The sequence below is a fragment of the Cajanus cajan genome, chromosome 11 (genome assembly GCF_000230855.2).
Source record: "Cajanus cajan strain Asha chromosome 11, NIPB_CcT2T_4, whole genome shotgun sequence".
Classification (NCBI taxonomy): domain Eukaryota; kingdom Viridiplantae; phylum Streptophyta; class Magnoliopsida; order Fabales; family Fabaceae; genus Cajanus; species Cajanus cajan.
This window is the reverse complement of record NC_138527.1, coordinates 36,746,754-36,763,930: the sequence shown is the minus strand read 5'-3', so window position 1 is coordinate 36,763,930 and position 17,177 is coordinate 36,746,754. Positions and strand designations below refer to the sequence as shown.

Here is a 17,177-nt window from a genome sequence, read left to right as displayed (position 1 = left end):
CCTAACGGGCCAAATCTGGTTTCCACTTATTTGGGTCCATATCAGTTTTTTCCTGTTGGCAGTCTAAAGGCTCACTAAAATTAGATCACTTTTATTGAGTCCAACTAAATGTAAATAACTAATATAAATACTACAAATAATATATGTAGTCCACAATATTTATTAGAAATAAAATTTCTAACAATCTCCCACTTGGGCTTCATATTCATTTAAGTATTTACATCACAAAATTCTTTAGGCGCGAAACCGTATGCTATTTACTTTTAGACTCCCCTTAAACAATCTGATCCATCTCATACAACAACAGGGAACCACTGCAGCTTTCATCATTATCTAATGTGACTAAACCACAATGATCACCACAATTGTATGCACTCAATGACATAGATCAAATATGGATAAGTGGCATGGAAATTACATGCAACGTGATCTTAATCATGTCTATTTCCAACTGGTCCAAACTTTATTCTTTATAAAGATCCATTCAAAACGCAACATATATATATTGCACAAAAACAAACTCAGAATAAAATTATGAACATCAACTTTATTTCTGTAGAAAATACAAATAATACAAATATTTGAAAAAAATAAAAATAAAGAAGACACAAAACATAAATGAGACTCCCACTAAACTAAGGTACTATAAGGAATTACACCCATATGAGCAGTGTGCTCATGAAAGACTTTAGGCACCAAACCCTTAGTAAGTGGATCAGCTAGCATAAAATTAGTCCCTATATATTCTATAGAAATTTGCTTATTCTAAACTATTTCCTTAACAACCAGAAACTTTATATCAATGAATTTTGACTTGGTTGTACTCCTATTGTTATTGGAATAAAGAACTGCAGAGTTATTATCACAATAGATTTTCAATGGCCTTTCAATGCCATTAACCACACGTAAATTAGTGATAAAATTTCGCAGCCATATCCCATGGTTGGATGCCTCAAAACAAGCAATGAACTCCCCAGTCATGGTTGATGAAGCTATAATAGTCTGTTTAACAGACTTCCAAGAGATAGCTCCTCCAGCCAACATAAAGATGTATCCAGATGTGGAGCGTTTACTGTCTTGACATCCGGCAAAATCAGAGTCTGAGTATCCAATGATCTCTAAACTATCAGACTTCTGATAAGTGAGCATATATCCTTTTGTTCTCTTCAAATAGCGCATTACACGCTTTACTGCTTTCCAATGCAGCATCCCAGGATTACTTAAGTATCTGGCCAAAACTCCCACTATAAATGCAATATCGGGACGAGTATAAACTTGAGCATACATTAGACTTCCCACAGCTGAAGCATAGAGAATCTTTTGCATCTCATTTCTTTCAAGGTCATTATTAGGACATTGTTTGAGGCTAAATTTGTCTCCCTTGGCTATAGGGGTATCTCCTGGTTTACTATCTTTCATGCCGAATCTATCTAAAACTTTATTGATATAGTTCTCTTGTGATAACCTTATGATACCATGAGAATGATCTCTTAGTATCTTAATACCTAATACAAAAGAGGCTTCACCAAGATCTTTCATTTCAAAATTCTTTGTTAAAAATCTCTTGGTTTCGTGCAATAAGCCTATATCGCTGCTGGCTAGCAGTATATCATTGACATATAACACCAAGAATATATATTTACTCCCACTAAACTTATGATAAACACAATCATCAACTATATTTGCCTCAAAACCATATGAGGTAATAACTTGATGGAACTTGTGATACCATTGACGGGAAGCTTGTTTGAGACCATAGATGGATTTCTTTAATTTGCATACCATAGACTTTGAGTCACCATACACAAAATTTTCTGGTTGCATCATATAAATTGTTTCTTCAATGTCACCATTTAGAAACGCAGTTTTAACATTCATCTGATGGAGCTCTAAATCATAATGAGCTACGAGTGTCATTATTATTCTAAAAGAATCCTTTGAAGAAACCGGAGAAAAGGTTTCTTTGTAATCAATGCCTTCTTTTTTAGTGAAACCTTTAGCAACTAAACGAGCCTTATATCTCTCGATATTACCTTTTGAATCCCTCTTGGTTTTAAATATCCATTTACAACCAATAGGTTTCACACCTTCAGGTAATTCAACGAGATCCCAAACATCGTTGTCTTGCATAGATTTCATCTCATCCTTCATGGCATCAATCCACTTTTGAGAGCTAGAACTTTGCATAGCTTGACAGAAGTTGATTGGATCATCATCTGTTAAACCAATGCCATCCTCATGTTCTTGAAGAAACACAATGTAATCATCTGGAATTGCACTTTTCCTTTCTCTAGTGGATCTCCTTAATGGCACTTCTTGAGATTGTTGAGCTTGCTCTATAGGTATTTGAGGGAGAACCTTAATATTGTCTTGTGTAGGGACAATGTTAGGAATAACTCCATGATTGTCACCTATTACTGGGGTAGGTATTGAAATAGTAATAGGCACGAGGACTTGATCACTGTCAATGACAGGTTTTCCCTCAAAGACAACATTTCTTATGTTCTCTTCCTTCCCAAACTCAACATCCTCAAGGAATCTCGCATTCCCCGTCTCAAAGAATGATCTAGTAGTGGGATTGTAACATTTATAGCCCCGAGAGCGTTCAGGATAACCAACAAAATAACAACTAACAGTCCTTGACTCTAGCTTGCTTTCATGCGGCCTATAAGGACGCGCTTCAGCCGGACAACCCCAAATGTGTAAATGTTTTAGACTTGGCCTTTTACCCGTCCATAGCTCATAAGGAGTTTTGTTAACTGCTTTACTTGGTACCCTATTTAGGATGTAGACTGCAATCTTAAGCGCTTCTCCCCACAATGACTCTGGTAATGAAGAATGACTAATCATACTTCTCACCATATCTTTAAAAGTCCTGTTTCTACGTTCTGCAACACCGTTCATGCTTGGTTTCCCAGGCATAGTATATTGAGGAACGATGCCACATTCCCTTAGGAAAAGCGCAAAAGGCCCTGAACGTTGTTCACCTGATCCATCATATTTACTGTAATATTCACTACCACGATCAGATTTGATAGCCTTAATTTTCTTTCCAAGTTGAAGCTCAACTTTAGCTTTAAAAGATTTGAAAACATCTAGGGATTGAGACTTCTCATGAATTAAAAATAGGTAGCCGTACCTTGAATAATCATCTATGAACGTAATGAAATATTGTTGTCCATTCCAAGATGTTGTAGGGAATGGTCCACAAATATCTGTGTGAATTAATTCCAAAACGTCCTTAGCCCTTTCGACACCTAATTTTCTATAATTTGTTTGTTTACCCTTAATACATTCAACGCAAACCTCAAAGTCTGACAAGTTAAAGGGTTCAAGAATCTCATCCGACACAAGCCTCTGAATTCTATGTTTAGAGATATGGCCTAAACGCTTATGCCATAAAGTGGCCGAGTTCTCATTTATTTTATGCTTCGTACCATGAGAATCAATGTAAAAATTTTCTTTATTGGAACTAACTACATCTAGTAAGTATAAATTATCAATTAAAGAACCAGAACCAACAACATTTGAATTTTGATAGAGGCTAAATTTATTATTTCCAAATGAACAAGAAAAACCAAATTTGTCCAAACTAGAAATAGAAATTAAATTCCGCCTAAAAGACGGTACAACAAAAGTCTCAAATAAATCCAAATGAAATCCAGTTTTTATCTGTAATCTAAATGTTCCAATAGCCTCCACTGTGACCTTGTTTCCATCACCCACATATATAAATCTTTCATTATCACTTGGTGGTCGGCTCCAAAGGCAACCCTGCATGGATACACTAATGTGAGTAGTAGCACCGGAATCTACCCACCAAGTATCACGTGGTACAAAAGCTAAATTAACTTCAGAACAAACAAAAGAGAGAAAATTACCTTTCTTTACACGCCAAGAGGCGTACTTGGGACACTCTTTCTTCATGTGCCCAGACTTCTTGCAGAAGAAGCAAGTAGGTGTGTTCTCATCCTTTTTTACTTTCTTTTGCTAAGAAGTCCTTTCTACAACATCCTTATTATTTTTTCTCTTCCTATTCTGAGAGCTTGACGCTAAATGAGCACTTTCAGTCTTTTCTCTTTGCTGCCTTTCCTCCTCTTGCACACAGTGAGAAATCAATTCATTCAAGGTCCATTTATCTTTCTGAGTATTTTAACTCACCTTGAATTGTCCAAAGTGTGTAGGAAGAGAAATCAAAACTAGATGCACGAGCAAGTCATCAGACAACTCTAACTTTAGTGCTTTTAGTTTTGACGCGAGATTAGACATTTCCATAATGTACTCCCTTATGTTTCCTTTACTTTTGTATCTCATAGAGATAAGTTTAGCAAGCAAACTGCTTGCATCAGCTTTCTCATTACTGGTGAAATACTGCTTAACGGCATCAAGGAAACCTTTAGCATTGTGGCTCTCAGAAATAGAGCCCCGAAAAACTTTTGGAACAGATCGCTTCATGATCATCAAACACATTCGGTTTGAGCGTTCCCACTTTTCAACCTTATCCTCATCCGGGTTTTCCGGATTTGGAGTGGGTTTCTCAGCCCGAAGTGCAAGATCAAGATCCATGCAACCAAGAATTATCTCAACTGCTTCCTTCCAGGCCTTAAAGTTTGTCCCATTAAGCATAGGTATACAATTAATTTGAGCAGATAAGTTAACAGCACTAGCAACAACAACTGTAATAGAACATAAAAAAAAATTTAATTTAATTACATGCTCACAGTAAAATAAAATAAATAAAACATGCAGATTATTTACATAATAGACCCATTACAAGATACCGAGCACAACATTAATTCTTTATTTTTGGACATACAAATTAATTTGTTAGTGGTACTCTCAATGCAACGATCAAATATTGACAATTAATTCTGTCAAATAATAGCCTTTCTTTGGACCGACTATTATTCACATGATTGTAACTTTATAATTGTCACATATTTATCATCACAGACATGTTATTATTTGGCCAAATTGTGTCTTCCTTTGGGATGAGCACAAATTGTATAAATAATCTCATACTAACATCTATTGTAATTTTTAATCAAATTAATTTCTATAATAGGGATTGCTTTGGCAATATATTACATCAATTTATTTAATTAAAAATTACCAGACAAATTAATTAATAAAGAGGGTCTATAATCTGCCAACATTTGCACTCAAATTTGATATATATAAAAAAATATCAATTTAAATTTCAAGAAAATAATTCTTACGCGAATGCCATTAAAAAAAACGATAAAGTGGAATTCAATATATTAATCATATAATTTTCCCAAATATCATCTAATATAACAACAATGATTTTGACAAAAACAAAAAAAAATTCCACTTCTGGTGGTACTCAAAGGATAAAACATAATATTATTTTTCCACTTCCGGTGGGAAAAATATTCTTTTATTTCATTGTTGCACAATTAACTCACTTCTGGTGAGAAAATATTCCTTTATTGCATTGTTGCTCAATTATCTCACTTCCGGTGAGAAAATTAAAAAATAAAAAAAAATTATACATTTGACAATGTCTTCAGGATCATTACAAAATTGTTACATATACAAATTTATAACATTCACAGAAAATTATACAATTTCACAAAAATTCTTTTTAATAAAAATTCAATTTTTAATCGATCTCTTTATCCGTATAATCAATTAAACCAAATTGAAGAAGAAAAAAAAAAATGACCAACGCATTCAAATACACGTATTATCAATGAAGAGAAAAAAAAAATTGTAACAATACGCTTTAGAACCCCATAACCTAATAACAATGGCGGCTCTGATACCACTTGTTGGGATAAATTTCTTAAGCCAAATAGAAATTTTCCATTTATCAATATTAAAAACTGTTGTCTCAGATTACAGAGTTAATGATAATAACACGTACCTGTATCTATTGACGTTGATCAAAAGGTTGCAGCGGAATAGTCTTTTGGTGCAATGATCTTCCTAAGCCAAATCACTGGATTCCTTGATGAGACTTGATGTTACTCTTCTGATGGGGAGACAGAGAGACGTGTGTTTCTGATTTGGCATATTGGGGACCATGACCATCTTTATGATTTTAAACCTATTAGGGTTCCCATTAACCCCTAACGGGCCAAATCTGGTTTTCACTTATTTGGGCCCATATCAGTTTTTTCCTGTTGACTGTCTAAATGCTCACTAAAATTAGATCACTTTTATTGAGCTCAACTAAATGTAAATAACTAATATAAATACTACAAATAATATATGTAGTCCACAGTATTTATTAGAAATAAAATTTCTAACAATAGATTCAAATTTTGTTATCATTATTACAATTCTTTTTAATGAAAAATAATAGTGAAAACAACTTTTTCATAATATAATTTTCATTAATAATCTTTACATTAAGCTAATTATACAAATATATATTTTTTATTTTCATTTTATAAAAGCTTAAATGCTTTTTTAGTTTAGGATAATAGTTAGACAATTTTAATACTTTGACGTTTAATGGACCAATTTTAGTTATTTAAATATAGTAGTTGTGCAATTTTGGTCTCTTAATTTTTAATTAATCAATTTTAATTTTTAAAGTACTGTAACTACGTGATTTTAATCTTTTAAATATCATAATTATATAAATTTCCACCTATTTAAATTATATATATTAGTAATTTTAGTAATAATAAATATACAATGTAATACTTGAATGAAAAATATAATAATATATGTAATTTAAATAGGTAAAAATGTATAATTGTGATACTTGAGATAAATAGTACAATTATTATACTTGATGAATTAAAATTTAAAGACCAAAATCATAAAATTATGATATTTAAAAGGCTAAAATTATTCAATTAAAATTTTAAAAATCAAAATTATATAATTATAATAATAGAGAGATTATGAATATAAATTATATAATTAAACCTTTTACAAATTACTCTAAGAAAAAAATTCATGTTTATTAATGTTACTCTATTTAATATTGTCATTCCAAAATATCTCTTTATTTAATTGATATATTATATTTTTAATAATTTTTTATTTTTATATCAACTTTTAAGGAAGAATAATTTAGAAAAATATTTTTAAAAAATATGATTAAAAAACTACATAACATTAACAATATTTTTTAATTATCGTGATTTATTTATTTTTTATATTCGGGACCGGAGTATACTATATTATTTTTTTTAATAAAATTCATCACAATAATTTTGCTCTAAAAATTAGGCCTCACACAAGAGTCCATCCTTTATCCTTTACAAGGCGCGTGATTGATCATAAAGCACGCACGCAGTGCACGATAGCGTACCTGCGCACGATACGAGCGCTCTCCGTCTATAAATAGAGACCTAGGGCACCATTTTGTGTTCTTGTTTCTCGAGGAGAAATCCTCTGCCCCGAGAGAAGGTTCTTACAGCCGATCTCCTGTTGAACCAGCACATCACTGAAAGCGAACACAGAAGTCACGACAACACATAACTGTTACTTCTCGTTTTAAGTTTAATTTGAATTTTACCTTTTAATATCTGTTTCCCTCCGAAACCCTAGAACTTCGTACGCCACCGCCATGGATATCCGATTCCCGTTCTCCCCGGCGGAGGTCGCCAAAGTCCGCATGGTTCAGTTTGGAATACTCAGCCCCGACGAGATCGTAATTTTCCCTATGCTGCTATCTGCTTCTTTATATTCAAATTCTGCAATGGAAATTGAAACGAGTCTTTCTTTCTTGCTTTCGCGTTCTATGGCGTCTTGTTGATTGGTTTTGTTTTTTTTTCAGAGGCAAATGTCTGTGGTGCAAATCGAGCACGGTGAGACAACGGAGCGAGGGAAGCCAAAGATTGGAGGATTGAGTGACCCTCGGCTTGGAACTATTGACAGAAAGATGAAGTGTGAGACTTGTACGGCTAGTATGGCTGAGTGCCCTGGCCACTTTGGCCACTTGGAGCTTGCTAAGCCCATGTTTCACATTGGCTTTTTGAAGACCGTCTTAACTATAATGCGATGTGTTTGCTTCAACTGTTCCAAAATTCTAGCTGATGAGGTACTTTACCCGTGAATTTTGCATAGTGATGACAGTGACAACTAGGTTAGGGCTTTGTGTAGGTAAGCTTCTCAAAATTGGCTTAGTTAACATCATTGGTTTTTCCAAAAAGCTGATTATAAGTTATGTATAAGCTAATTTTGGTTTACGATATAAACTTATTTCGTTTTCTTCTTTTATAAGCACTTATCGAAAATCTTATCCAAACATGGACTACTTGTTCATGTCATTGTGAGAATATGAGAATCTGAGTTCCATTGGCCGTGCTTAGTTGTCAATTGGATGTTGAACTGTTTGAGTTAGTTTAATAGAAGGAAGGAGAGTGAAATTTGGTTATGTGGTTTTTTGTTTAAACGTAATGTATTTTTTTTATATTTTTAAATTGGTTGTTTTTTATGCAGAATGATCACAAGTTTAAGCAAGCTTTAAGAATCAGGAATCCTAAAAATAGGCTGAAAAAAATTCTGGATGCTTGCAAAAACAAAAGCAAGTGTGAAGGGGGAGATGAGATTGACATTCCTGGTCAAGATACCGAGGAGCCTGTTAAAAAGAGTCGTGGTGGCTGTGGTGCACAGCAGCCAAAAATTACTATTGAGGGGATGAAAATGATTGCAGAGTATAAAGCTCAAAGGAAGAAAAGTGATGACCAAGAACAGCTTCCTGAGCCTGTGGAAAGGAAACAAACACTTTCTGCAGAAAGGGTGATTGATCTGAACCCTGAATTTATAGAGTTGTAGTATGAGCAATTTTATGTTTATCCTTACAGAAACTGATGTAGTTGGTGACTTGTTACACCTGTTGAAGGTTCTTGGTGTTCTGAAAAGGATAAGTGACGAGGACTGTCAGTTGTTGGGCTTGAATCCTAAGTATGCCCGTCCTGACTGGATGATTTTACAAGTTCTTCCAATTCCTCCTCCACCTGTGAGACCTTCTGTAATGATGGACACATCCTCCAGGAGCGAGGCAAGTGTTTTTGACACTGTTTTACATGTTCTCGGACTTTACAATTTTTGCAAGTTTTTTTATTTAATAATGATTTCCTACTGATCATATTGACTGATATCATTTGCAGGAAAGCATTCTGTGTTATTTGCTTACTTATTATTTTTTTTTGTCTTTGTTGCTTGTAGGATGATTTAACTCATCAGCTGGCCATGATCATCAGGCACAATGAGAATCTGAAGAGACAGGAGAGGAATGGATCTCCTGCACATATTATTTCTGAGTTTGCTCAGTTATTGCAGTTTCACATAGCAACATATTTTGACAATGAATTGCCTGGATTGCCAAGGGTATAATTATACAATTGCTTCCTTTAAACCTTCATTGAATTTTGAGTTTTTGATAATGCATAGAGTAATTGTTATTTATTTGTTTATTTAATTCACAGGCTACTCAAAGATCTGGAAGGCCCATAAAATCAATATGTAGTAGGCTCAAGGCAAAAGAAGGCCGGATTAGAGGTAACTTGATGGGTAAACGAGTTGATTTTTCTGCTCGAACAGTCATTACACCTGATCCAACAATCAACATTGATCAACTGGGAGTACCATGGAGTATCGCGTTGAACTTAACATACCCGGAGACTGTAACTCCATATAACATTGAAAGGTTGTCATTTAATTTGCTTTTCTGGTTGCTATTGTTGCATTCTCTTCAATTTGTAACATTTTTTAAATGAAAAAAAAACAGGTTGAAGGAACTTGTTGAGTATGGACCCCATCCTCCACCTGGAAAAACTGGTGCCAAGTATATTATTCGTGATGATGGACAAAGACTTGATCTTAGATATTTAAAGAAAAGTAGTGATCACCATTTGGAGCTTGGCTACAAGGTACTTTTTTAAACAATGATGATATTGTTCTTTTTGGTTTTCTCTTAATGCCTTCTAATAGTTCTTGATGTCATGGTTTTAGGTTGAGCGTCATTTGAATGATGGAGACTTTGTTCTCTTCAACCGGCAGCCTAGTCTTCATAAAATGTCTATCATGGGGCATAGAATCAAAATCATGCCTTATTCTACTTTCCGGCTTAACTTGTCTGTAACTTCACCATATAATGCTGATTTTGATGGGGATGAAATGAATATGCATGTTCCTCAGTCTTTTGAAACCAGAGCTGAGGTGTTGGAGCTGATGATGGTGCCTAAATGCATTGTGTCACCTCAGTCAAACAGGCCAGTTATGGGAATTGTCCAAGATACACTTTTAGGATGCAGAAAGATCACGAAGAGAGATACTTTCATCTCAAAGGTTATATATTGATTGAATTTTCTATTGTTGCTGTTTTGTTCAGCCTCACGGTTCTTGTACAGGCTGTTTAGAAGTGTGATATTGTGATAAAAACTTCTCTATGTTCTTTTAACCAGGATGTTTTTATGAACATATTGATGTGGTGGGAAGATTTTGATGGGAAAGTTCCTGCTCCTACTATATTGAAGCCAGAACCATTGTGGACAGGGAAACAAGTTTTCAATCTCATCATTCCTAAACCAATAAATCTAATTAGATATTCTAGCTGGCACAATGAGAGTGAAAGGGGACCCATAACCCCTGGGGATACCATGGTCAGAATTGAAAAAGGGGAACTACTTACCGGTACACTTTGCAAAAAGACACTTGGAACATCTACTGGAAGTCTCATTCATGTGATATGGTATGCGGCTTCTGTATGTGCTACTTAGTGCTATAACTGTGACAGGGTCTAGGGAAGGTTTGGGACCCTTTATGCGTCTATTTCAGGCAGCCTTACCTCACCTTGCATTTGCAAGAGGCTGGTTCCACAATTAGAACATGTGACATCTTAGTCACATGGCAGCAACTTAACTGTTACACCCATGCTTTCCTTCGGCCTTAGTATATAATATAACTAGACTTAAGTACCCGGGGTTGCATGGGTTCAAATATATCTTTTTCCTTTTTAATATTTTCAATTTTGATTTTATAAAATATTTATAATTAAAGTAACCTATTATCATATGTAATTTTTATTATATTTATATACTATTTTTAATATTATTATTTTAGAATTTAGAATAGTATTATATTAGTATTGTAGTAATATATTTTTTTGTTATGATTACAATATCAATTCACTTTTATTCATTAGAATTATTTATGTTACTTTTTTTTATTATTGTTTAATATTTTAAAATTTGTTTAAATATTATAATAATATATTAAATTATAAATATTAATAAATACCTTTATAGGATATTTTCTATGATTATTATGATAATATTTTATTTTACCCTCAATTTATTATTTTTATGTGTGGTTTTTTATTAAGTTTATTTTTATAATTACATTTTATAATATTATTATAAATTATTAGTGCATATTTTAAATATTTTTATTATTAAGATATAATTATATATAATATTTCAGGTATTATAATATTAATATAATTATTTATAACATTATATATACCATCAATGTGATCTCTCGGACATCCAGTATAGGATTATGTAAAATATCAACTTGTATAATAAAATATCCTTTAAATATTAAGCTATAATTATATATTATTATACATACAAGAAAGTAATTGGCTGGACAATATTTTAAATAATGTTACTGTGTATGGATTTGACTTACAGTAACAGTGAAAAGGTGGACGGCTTTTATATACTATAGATAATTATATAAATATTTATACTAGACATTGTGGGATGAATTAGATTATATAATGGTCAATCGACCTTTACAGGCTCTTCCAAAGGAGAGGAGTTGTTTTCTATTGATCCAAAACTTCTAACTCTCAAATTTGTTAAATAATTTTATATTGTTATGCAGTGATTTCTGATAATTGTCGTGAAACTTAGTAGTACTGGAAACTGTTTTAATCAACTCCTTTCTTTGTTTACTTAACTGAATGTATATTTGAATACAGGGAAGAGGTTGGCCCTGATGCAGCTCGGAAATTTCTTGGTCATACTCAGTGGCTTGTAAACTACTGGCTTTTGCAGAATGCTTTTAGCATTGGAATTGGTGATACAATTGCAGATGCTTCTACTATGGAAACCATAAATCAAACCATTTCAGCAGCTAAGGAGAAAGTGAAACAACTTATCAGGGATGCTCAAGAGAAGAAGTTGGAGGCTGAACCTGGTCGGACAATGATGGATTCATTTGAAAATAGAGTGAATCAGGTACTTAAGTTGCATTGCTTTTCATATTGTTATATTTGTTAAAGTTTTATTTTGGTTGAATATGATGAATTATCATTTTTATAATTTCAGACTCTAAATAGAGCTCGTGATGATGCTGGAAATAGTGCTCAGAAAAGTTTATCTGAGAGCAACAATCTGAAAGCAATGGTGACAGCTGGTTCCAAAGGAAGTTTTATCAACATATCTCAAATGACTGCTTGTGTGGGGCAACAGAATGTTGAGGGTAAGCGAATTCCTTATGGGTTCATTGACCGTACATTGCCTCACTTCACAAAAGATGATTATGGGCCTGAAAGTCGTGGCTTTGTGGAGAACTCATATCTTCGTGGACTGACCCCTCAAGAGTTCTTTTTCCATGCCATGGGTGGTAGGGAAGGTCTTATTGATACTGCAGTGAAGACCTCTGAAACTGGGTACATTCAGAGGCGTCTTGTGAAGGCTATGGAGGACATCATGGTTAAATATGATGGGACAGTCAGAAACTCTTTGGGAGATGTCATACAATTTCTCTATGGAGAAGATGGTATGGATGCTGTTTGGATTGAAACGCAGAAGTTAGATTCCCTTAAAATGAAGAAAACAGAATTTGATAGGGGGTTTAGGTATGAATTTGATGATGAAAACTGGAAGCCTTCTTATATGCTTGAAGAGCCTGTGGAAGACTTAAAAACCATCAGAGAGTTCCGTAATGTGTTTGAGGCTGAAGTTCAAAAGCTTGAAGCTGATAGATATCAACTTGCAACTGAGATAGCCACTACTGGTGACAGTTCTCTGCCACTACCTGTTAACCTGAAGAGGCTTATCTGGAATGCTCAGAAGACATTTAAGGTTGACTTTCGAAGGCCTTCTGATATGCATCCCATGGAAATTGTGGAAGCCATTGATAAGCTCCAGGAGCGGCTTAAGGTTGTTCCTGGTGAAGATCTCTTGAGTCAAGAAGCACAGAAGAATGCTACTCTCCTGTTCAATATTTTGCTCCGCAGCACTTTTGCCAGTAAAAGGGTCTTGGAGGAATACAGGCTTTCTCGTGAGGCATTTGAATGGGTAGTGGGAGAAATAGAATCAAGGTTCTTGCAGTCGCTTGTAGCCTCTGGAGAAATGATTGGTTGTGTGGCAGCACAATCAATTGGTGAACCTGCTACTCAGATGACTCTCAACACTTTCCATTATGCTGGTGTCAGTGCAAAGAATGTTACTCTTGGTGTTCCTAGGTTAAGGGAAATCATTAATGTGGCAAAGAGAATTAAAACACCTTCTTTGTCTGTCTTCTTGAATCCTGAAGTTGGCAAGACTAAAGAGAGAGCCAAGAGTGTTCAGTGTGCTTTAGAATATACCACTCTCAGGAGTGTGACTCAAGCTACAGAGGTGTGGTATGATCCGGACCCGATGAGTACAATAATCGAAGAGGATGTCGATTTTGTGAAGTCTTACTATGAAATGCCTGATGAAGAAGTTGCTCTTGAAAAAATCTCACCTTGGTTGCTTCGGATTGAGCTAAATCGTGAAATGATGGTGGATAAGAAGTTGAGTATGGCTGACATTGCGGAGAAGATTAACCTTGAATTTGATGATGATTTGACTTGTATATTTAATGATGACAATGCTGAAAAACTTATACTTCGTATACGTATTATGAATGATGAAGCACCCAAAGGTGAGATTCAGGATGAATCTGCAGAAGATGATGTTTTCTTAAAGAAAATAGAAAGCAACATGCTCACTGAAATGACCTTACGAGGTATCGCAGACATCAACAAGGTTTTTATAAAAAATACAAAAACTCAGAAGTTTGATGAGAATGAAGGTTTTAAGCCCAATGAGGAATGGATGCTTGATACTGAAGGTGTCAACCTTCTAGCTGTGATGTGCCATGAGGATGTTGATGCAACCAGGACCACAAGCAACCACTTGATTGAGGTTATTGAAGTTCTTGGTATTGAGGCAGTTCGGCGAGCTCTTCTGGATGAATTGCGTGTTGTCATTTCTTTTGATGGATCTTATGTCAATTACAGACATTTGGCTATTCTTTGTGATACCATGACTTATCGGGGGCATTTGATGGCAATTACACGTCATGGTATCAATCGGAATGATACTGGGCCAATGATGAGATGCTCATTTGAAGAGACGGTTGATATTCTGCTTGATGCCGCTGTATATGCTGAGACTGATTATTTGAGGGGAGTCACTGAAAACATAATGTTAGGTCAGCTTGCCCCAATCGGCACCGGTGAATGTGCCTTGTATCTTAATGATGAGATGCTGAAGAATGCTATTGAACTTCAACTGCCTAGTTATATGGATGGTCTTGACTTTGGCATGACTCCTGCTCGCTCCCCAATATCTGGAACTCCATACCATGAAGGCTTGATGTCTCCCAGTTATTTGTTGAGCCCAAATTTACGTCTGTCTCCTACTACTGATGCCCAGTTTTCACCTTATGTTGGTGGGATGGCATTTTCTCCTACTTCATCTCCTGGTTACAGTCCATCATCTCCAGGCTATAGTCCATCATCGCCTGGGTACAGCCCCACCTCACCAGGTTACAGTCCCACATCACCTGGGTACAGCCCCACATCACCTGGGTACAGCCCTACCTCTCCAACTTATAGTCCCAGCTCTCCGGGATACAGTCCTACAAGTCCAGCCTATTCACCTACCAGTCCATCCTACTCTCCCACGTCCCCTAGCTACAGTCCCACATCACCGAGCTACAGTCCCACATCACCGAGCTATAGTCCCACATCTCCCAGCTATAGCCCCACCTCACCTGCATACAGCCCCACCTCTCCTGCATACAGCCCCACATCACCTGCATATAGTCCTACTTCTCCATCATATAGCCCGACATCACCTTCGTATAGTCCAACCTCGCCTTCTTACAGCCCCACATCACCCTCATACAGTCCCACATCTCCTGCATACAGCCCCACGTCTCCTGGATACAGCCCAACATCACCCTCATACAGCCCAACATCACCCTCATATAGCCCAACATCTCCATCGTATAGCCCAACTTCTCCATCGTATAGTCCTACTTCCCCTAGTTACAATCCACAGTCAGCAAAGTATAGTCCTTCATTAGCATATTCTCCAAGCAGTCCAAGATTGTCTCCATCAAGTCCATATAGTCCAACATCTCCAAACTATAGGTGAGTAATTCTCTGGATTTTTTAATATTTATTTTGGGTACGGAATGCGATACACAGAATCTTTAAACACTGATATGCCACAAAAACTTGAATCTCATTCCCTTCATTTTCTAGTTAAGAATTTTGTTGAGGAAAATCCTCAACCTTTTGTAATAGAAGTTATTTTACTTTGGTATATTTCAAATTGTTCTTTGTTCAATGATTAGCTTGTTGGGGGTGGTCGAATAAAGTCTCGTCTGTGTTTTTTGTCTCTCAATTGCATATTTATTGAGTCACTTTAAACCAAGCATATGTCTAATTTATTATTTTCCAGCCCGACATCGCCATCATATTCACCGACATCTCCATCTTATTCTCCATCAAGCCCAACATACAGTCCCAGCAGGTAAGTTAACTCCATCTCATGTTGTTGGTGATAAGAACAGCAGTAGAATTTGAGATTTTTGTTTTATCTTTTCTCGTGTTGTTATTTGTTAATCTTTGGGCTATTTATGTGACTTGTTCATTTTCCTCCTTTTTTCTAGCCCATATAATTCTGGTGTGAGCCCAGACTATAGCCCAAGTTCTCCCCAATTTAGGTATGCACATATACGGATCATTCTTTAACTACTAATTGTATGGAAGGCATATTGCTGATCACGGTCTGTTTTTTTCATTCTGTTTGATCATTTGCAGTCCCAGTACGGGTTACTCACCAAGTCAACCTGGTTACTCACCATCGTCAACCAGTCAGTACACTCCACAAACTAATGACAAGGATGATAGAGGCACTCGCTGAGGTAAACTAACAGATATGTTGAAGCAAACTGCAAATGACTTTGATTTTTTATCTTATTGGATGGAGTATTTTACGATATAAGTAGTTCAGAAATTCTTAACAAGAAACATTTGTTGACTGTAAAGATATCTTAATTCTCCATCTTTCTATTCTGTTGGTTAAAATTGTGTGAACTGTCTATTTGGCCAAAATGCGTTCAGGAAAATTTGCAATTGATGTCCGTTACTTGAAGAGTGAACCAAGGGTTTAGTATTAAAAAGTTCTTTTATTGTAGTGGTTTCACATGATTATTAGATTCGATAATTCTCGAAATATGATTTTTTTCCCCCATTTTTGGGTGGGAGGATTGAAATGATTTAGGTTTTGGATTATACAACTGTGAAAAAGACTGTATCCTTAAGTTTGAATTTAAGCATTATTGAAAAGTATCTGAGTCCTGTGAAAATGTTCAGGACAACTTGTGGCTGGACAGAGGATTTAAATTCTGCTGGAATGAGACATTGAGCTGTTCAAGATCTTTTAGTTTGATATTTGTGTCCCTGTTAACAATAACTTCTGAAAAGCACGTCAAACTGTTATTCAAATTCTGCTTTAGAGTTGAACATTTTTTAAGCATGGGTTGTGATTAGGTCTTACTGTTTATTAAGATTATTCAACGCGTGCATGTAAAGTTGAGGATGATATTTGATGACTGTAAAATATTTACTGAACATTGGTACGGATGTTGAACAAACGATATCCGGGCCTACTTATAAAATAAATGGTATATTCAGGTTTATCTTAAATTTGTTTTTCTCTAAATATGGGAGCCTATTTTATGCAAAGGTTATTTCATAGGATTTCGGATTAGTACGTGAAACTGAGTATATTGACGTCAATCATGGTTTTTATATTCATGTTGTTGACATTGAGTTTTGACCATAAACTACCAAGTATAAAATTAGGGCAGGCTTTTATCAGATGAAAATAACTTAACGTTCAAACTTAAGAAATTTGTTAAACTAATTGATCAATCATAAAACTAGAGGCTTTAGATTGCTCAACTACTCG

At 35.2% G+C, this 17,177-nt stretch overlaps 1 protein-coding gene across 2 annotated transcripts; it reads left to right on the top strand.

Annotated features, from left to right (window-relative positions):
* Positions 1-7,350: 7,350 nt before the first annotated feature.
* On the top strand, positions 7,351-16,912 carry NRPB1 (RNA polymerase II large subunit). 2 transcript variants are annotated; one of them, XM_020361976.3, is made up of 15 exons: positions 7,351-7,636; positions 7,763-8,026; positions 8,428-8,727; positions 8,831-8,989; positions 9,157-9,318; positions 9,417-9,637; positions 9,719-9,860; positions 9,943-10,278; positions 10,395-10,681; positions 11,918-12,176; positions 12,267-15,349; positions 15,663-15,734; positions 15,874-15,927; positions 16,025-16,128; positions 16,580-16,912. In XM_020361976.3, exons 1-14 carry the CDS (start codon positions 7,553-7,555, stop codon positions 16,125-16,127), a joined length of 5,526 nt encoding a protein of 1,841 aa, XP_020217565.1. In that variant the 5' UTR covers positions 7,351-7,552; the 3' UTR covers position 16,128; positions 16,580-16,912. The 2 variants fall into 2 exon arrangements, with proteins under 2 accessions (XP_020217565.1, XP_020217566.1); XM_020361977.3 differs by lacking the exon at positions 16,580-16,912 and having other exon boundaries at positions 16,025-16,365.
* The last annotated feature ends 265 nt before the right edge of the window (positions 16,913-17,177 follow it).

Excerpts from the sequence above, each read along its gene's own strand:
- NRPB1 (XM_020361976.3), top strand. The coding sequence starts at position 7,553 with ATGGATATCCGATTCCCGTTCTCCCCGGCGGAGGTCGCCAAAGTCCGC. Across the intron at positions 9,861-9,942 it reads ATTTGGAGCTTGGCTACAAG|GTTGAGCGTCATTTGAATGA; the intron begins GTACTTTTTTAA and ends TCATGGTTTTAG. Across the intron at positions 12,177-12,266 it reads TTGAAAATAGAGTGAATCAG|ACTCTAAATAGAGCTCGTGA; the intron begins GTACTTAAGTTG and ends TTATAATTTCAG.